The sequence below is a fragment of the Asparagus officinalis genome, chromosome 4 (genome assembly GCF_001876935.1).
Source record: "Asparagus officinalis chromosome 4, Aspof.V1, whole genome shotgun sequence".
Classification (NCBI taxonomy): Eukaryota; Viridiplantae; Streptophyta; class Magnoliopsida; order Asparagales; family Asparagaceae; genus Asparagus; species Asparagus officinalis.
Window position 1 is genome coordinate 40,904,045 of NC_033797.1, and position 6,110 is coordinate 40,910,154.

Genomic DNA, 6,110 nt, shown 5'->3' on the forward strand with positions numbered 1-6,110 from the left:
AGATCTTTAAATTCAAGTTACTCTGCTGAGAAAAATGCCTTGATTCTTACACTGACCTGCAGTAACCCTAATGCCAAATAACACTTTACGTTATAAGCTATCATGAAAGTTTCCTTTTTGTTATATATTGAATAACCAATTGCTTTGCAAGCTTAGATGAGATGTCAGAAATCTATAGAACACATAATTGTCTATCCATGTAGATTTCGTAACATCTAAATCACGATGAGCAGTGTGGATCAATCGCAGGTTGGCCCACAGTATAAATTTGTTGGTAAGAACAAACATCGAGATTGTTTAGACTGATAAATCATTATTATTTTCAAATTTATAACATCGCATAGATTACAACAATGACAAGAAGAACAAAAAACAAGGCCTTCATCCCAACTTTTCGGGTTGCTACCTGAATCCTTTTTTCCTTTCAGCTTTTAAGGGCCAACATATCCTCTGTTAAAAACTGCACCTGATAACATGAACTATTTGATAATACGAATTCTTAAGCCTTAGTGATATTCCGCATTCCGTTAGTAACTCAATGGTAGCCTTTTACAACTGTCAACACTCACTCTTCTGACTCAGTAGTCTTTCATGGCAAATATAGGGTTGATTATGCAAATGATTTCCTTCAGCTTTGCTACGAGTCATGTTCTTAGTTAAATCGGCAACTATGATATCCTGTTAGTTCTGCCTATAGCCCTATTAGCTCCATTTATTATGACTGCAGCAGCCCTAAGAACATACTTATTCGCATTCTCTGTGCATATGATATGACCAAACCATCCGAATTGGTTTTCCTCATTTTATCTTCAAGGGAACCAGCCCCCACTATCCTATGCATATACTCATTTCTTATCTTAGTGTATTGTCATTCATCCATCTCGATGTTCTCACACCAGCTGCATTTGCCTCATTATTTTATGATTCTTGATTGCCAATGGTTCTGACCTTAAAAGCAATGCTGACGTTATAACTGTCCTAAGATCCTTCAATTCTTGGGTATTCTAGAATCACATAAATGCAAAACACACATCAAAACGTCAATGTGGTGAGGTTAGCTGATGAAAGCATAATATAACAAAATATTTCCCCTAAATCTGCCCTCATCTGAAAGTAACATGAGTCTGAAAGTTGAAAATTTTGATGTGATAAAACTTCACTTTGAACGGAAACAAAAAGGTTGAAAGAAAACTAGCAAGAAGTTATGACATTGCATATTAATTAGGGAAGTATTCTTCTTCAACAATATGATAGATATCTTGTCCCAAATGCTATTATACTCTTCACAGTCATATATAGTATCAGCAAGTAACCTGTGTAGCCAATTCCAACATAACATTCAGGAGAAAAGCTTTGTTACGTGTCATTTGAAGTAACTAGGAAAAATGAGACAAAGGGTCCACTTAAATAAATAGTTATGAATACAAACATAGGAAACCTTAGCAAACTTGTTTCAGTTTTCTGACTATACATACACAGAAGATCCTCAGAGAAAGCGGCCCCCAACAAAACCACCTCCACCAATTCTATAAAAATATCAAAGCTCATATCGATATGTAGTATCAGAAATCAAGATTCCATTGAATATCATCCATGTCAACAAAAAAGAAAAAGACAGATTAGGTAAAAATGCAAACAACTGTTGATTAACCAAACTCCTTCAGTATATATAAGGATCCACAAAGTATAGCTTTCAGTTCAGTTGTTCCAAAGGACACCACAGGCAAAATAAGTTGGGTTGAAAAGAATGAGATCACTGCTCCTAACAAATTTGGATTAGAAAAAAGTATTATAAGAGGGGAAAAAAAACAAGTATTACCTGCATGTTTCCAATCAGGTGTGAGAATATCACAAGACCCAGGAGACTTATAACTATAGCAAATGCTGTTTCTCCAACCCAAGTGCTGGTCGCCAGGTTTTGCCCGTACGAGCTGAATGACACAAAAGAACTAACTAGTCAGGACTAGGGATGGCAAAAGGAAAATGATAGAGGCACACCCCCAACCACAACTCTAACCACACCCCCTCTCTCATTTGCTACAGTGCACCAGGCCCCACATTGGATTTTAAATTTTTAAAATCCTACGTGGGGCCCGGTACACTGTAGCAAATGAGAGAGGAGGTGTGGTTGGAGTTGTGGTTGGGGGTGTGCCCGTAGTGTCACCCAAGTACATTCGCTGTATGAAAGGGAACTGTGAAAGACCCAGTTCTTCACTATGCTCCGAAACATGAAAGGCCAAGCTCTTCGAAGCCAGCAGTTGCTAAACGTCTTTAACTTTACGATTTTATCAGAAAACCGTGAATCGTAACTTTGAAAGTTGTGGGTTTATCTGATAACTGTCCAAAGTTAAGGTGGGGTTTCCTATATTTAGCCAAAATTTAACAAATTACTCTACCAAGTTTGCCTATAATACTGAAAAAAAAGCTACACCAAAATTGAGCAGCTCAACATAATAAAAATGGGAATGTCCAAAACCTTCTAGTCCAAAAGCGAAATACTTTGGGACAAAAATGCGTACCTTAGATTCCTCAATCCCCACCAGAGGCAATAGAGATACTTTGCAGCAAAGGACGCGCCCACGATATCTTTACTCAATGCATCTGAGAAAATTCCAAACTGGAAACTGACATCGTCGCTCTGCGCATTGCAATTGTGCAACAATTTGGTCGAGTTCAGCCAGACTTTCCGTTCAGGTAGGTCCCTCCTATTGCAATCTAGAAAAGTAAGGTCGCACTTTGGTGTGTTCATCGTGCCGTTCTCTTTTCCACACTCTATGTGCCAGCACTGATATTGCCGTTCCATCGACAAAAGGTACCATAGAGACCCCAGCGCCTGCAGAGAGGAATGACAGTCATCCGTCAAGAATCTTTTACAGCTCCTCTCGAGAAAATATACGCAGCCACAGCGCGGAATCATAATATTTTTACATGGCTAGCGAGCATATAAAGGAGGAGATTATAGGCAGCTCCAGCCCAGGCGGTCTTGGTGACGACTCCGTTGGCCTTGACGATCCGCGCGTTGAGAGGAAAGATGAGCAACAGCCTCGGGATGTACTGGAATAGCACGAGCATGCAGAGGGTGTTGTTGCTGTGGTTCGAACTGTTGCTCACCGCCGGGATCACACCCCATATCACAAACTGCAAAGACAAGCCTGCATTTGTGAGAAAATGATGATGATGATGATGATGATAATGAGACCCTCGTTGGAATTTATCTGAGAAGCTTTTAGACTCGTCGATCGTTGATGACCTGGGGTATGGGGAGCGTGGCGACGAGGTCGAAGATGAAATCCTTCCTGATGTAGCGCATGGCGATCTTGTACGGGTCGCGGACGAGCTCCCCGCGGCCGAACACGCGGGAGGAGGGGGCGACGAAGGCGGTGTGGAACTTGAGGACGAGGTGGAAGAGGTAGAAGAAGTCGGTGATGGTTCTGAAGACGGTGACGGTGACGCCGATCTTGAGGTCGATGACCATGCAGACGTCGCCGCCGATGTAGAGGAGGTAGAAGTAGAGGGGGTCGAGGAAGAGGGCGATGAAGGCAGGAGACGAGGAAGATGCGGTTCCACTTGAGGAGCTCGTCGCGCGGGGTCGAGGATGAAGCGGGCTGCAACGGGGGGGCGGAGGCGGTTGGGGACGTGGAGAGAGGGGGCAGGGAGGCCGGCGGGCGAAGGCGAGGAGGAGAGGAGGAGAAGCCCAGCGAGGTCAGCATCGCCGGAGGCGGGGGCGAGGGGGGAGGGGTCTGGCGCGGGGGGATTGAGGGGGTTGCATGGTTGGGAGCGAAGGGAGAAGATCAGGGAGAATTTGTGGGAGAGGAGCGAGGAGGCGGAGACGGGACGCGGACCGCTGGAAACTATTTCGATCGGATTTTTTTTTATATATATATTGGCCCCTTACTTCTTCAATATTTTTTAGGGAAAAATGCTTCCAGCCCCCAAAAGCTAAGGAAATATGCTTCGCACCCCTAAGACTTTGTCAACGGGTGTTTTATCCCCAAAAATAAAGATTCTGTTCTCTGAGCCCCCAAAACACAAAACTCAAGACATTAAAATATGTGAAGACCATAATACCCTTCTCTCTCTCTTTCTTTTTTTATTAAAATATGATGAGGATTATTTTATTATTTTCGTTTTCTCTCTCTCTTTATCATGAAGTATTGAGATGATAGTTGAAATGATTGATGAGGATTATTTTATTATTTTTGTTTTTTATTATTTTGGTTGTTTGTATTGGGAGATTGTTAAAGTTATGAGTTAATTGTTAATGTTACAAATTAATTATTAATGTTACGGGTTAATTGTCAAGGTTATGAATCCTCTCTCTCTCCTTCTGTTTTTATTAAAATATAATGAGGATTATTTTATATTTTTGTTTTCTCTCTCTCTTTATCATGAAGTATTGAGATGATAGTTGAAATGATTGATGAGGATTATTTTATTATTTTCGTTTTTTATTATTTTGGTTGTTTGTATTGGGAGATTGTTAAAGTTATGGGTTAATTGTTAAGGTTACAAATTAATTGTTAATGTTACGGGTCAATTGTTAAGGTTATGAATCCTCTCTCTCTCTCTCCTTTTTTTTTATTAAAATATAATGAGGATTATTTTATTATTTTCGTTTTCTCTCTCTCTTTATCATGAAGTATTGAGATGATAGTTGAAATGATTGATGGGGATTATTTTATTATTTTCGTTTTTATTATTTTGGTTGTTTGTATTGGGAGGTTGTTAATTTGTTTTTTATTATTTTGGTTGTTTGTATTGGGAGATTGTTAAAGTTACGGGTTAATTGTTAAGGTTACGAATTAATTGTTAATGTTACGGGTTAATTGTTAAGGTTATGAATCCTCTCTCTCTCTCTCTCTCTCTCTCTATCATGATGTTTTTTTGATGATATTGAAATGATTAAAGAGGATTATTATTTTAATTATTTTTGTTTTTTATTCTTTTTGTATTTTTAGAATATTCGTTGTTAAGGATAATGGTTGGTTGTAAAGGTTATGCATTGATTGTTAAGGTTACGGGTTGGTTGTTAAGGTTAAGGGTTTGTTGTTAAGGTTATGGGTTTGTTGTGTAGGTTACGGATTTGTTGTTAAGGTTACGGGCTTAATTGTTAAGGTTACGTGTTTAATTGTTAAGGTTATGTGTTTAATTGTTAAGGTTACGGGTTTAATTGTTAAGGTTACGAGGGAGAGAGAGAGAAGGGATCCATAACCTTAACAATTGACCCGTAACTTTAACAATTAAACCTGTAACCTTAACAATTAAACCCGTAACCGTAACAATTAAACTCATAACCTTAATTAAACCTGTAACCTTAACAATTAAACCATAACATTAACAATTAATAACCCGTAACCTTAACAATTAAACCCGTAACCTTAACAATTAAGCACGTAACCTTAACAACAAATCCGTAACCTACACAACAAACTCATAACCTTAACAATAAACCCGTAACCTTAACAATCAATGCATAACCATTACAACCAACCATTATCCTTAACAACGAATATTCTAAAAATACAAAAAGAATAAAAAACTAAAATAATAAAATAATAATCATCTTTAATCATTTCAATATCATCAAAGAAACATCATGATAGAGAGAGAGAAAGAGAGAGAGAGAGAGAGAGAGAGAGAGAATTCATAACCTTAACAATTGACCTGTAACATTAACAATTAATTCGTAACTTTAACAATTAACCCGTAACTTTAACAATATCCCAATACAAACAACCAAAATAATAAAAAAACAAAAATAATAAAATAATCCTCATCAATCATTTCAACTATCATCTCAATACTTCATGATAAAGAGAGAGAGAAAACGGAAATAATAAAATAATCATCATCATATTTTAATAAAAAAAAGAAGGAGAGAGAGAGAGAGGATTCATAACCTTAACAATTGACTCGTAACATTAACAATTAATTCGTAACCTTAACAATTAACCCATAACTTTAACAATCTCCCAATACAAACAACCAAAATAATAAAAAACAAAAATAATAAAATAATCTTCATCAATCATTTCAACTATCATCTCAATACTTCATGATAGAGAGAGAGAGAGAAAACGAAAATAATAAAATAATGCTCATCATATTTT

General features: G+C 37.9%; 1 protein-coding gene across 2 annotated transcripts in view; it reads right to left on the reverse strand.

Annotated features, from left to right (window-relative positions):
- Positions 1-3,563, reverse strand: part of LOC109837272 (probable cyclic nucleotide-gated ion channel 16) — a 6,349-nt gene extending 2,786 nt beyond the window's left edge. Inside the window, exons 1-4 of one of the 2 annotated variants that reach the window (XM_020405437.1) lie at positions 3,251-3,563; positions 2,929-3,138; positions 2,520-2,833; positions 1,820-1,931 (exon numbers count right to left, since the gene is read on the reverse strand). In XM_020405437.1, coding sequence (XP_020261026.1) covers positions 1,820-1,931; positions 2,520-2,833; positions 2,929-3,138; positions 3,251-3,475 — 861 coding nt within the window. In that variant the 5' untranslated portion in view covers positions 3,476-3,563. Of the gene's footprint in view, positions 1-1,819; positions 1,932-2,519; positions 2,834-2,928; positions 3,153-3,250 lie in introns of both variants that reach the window. The other variant, XM_020405438.1, reaches the window with a different exon arrangement.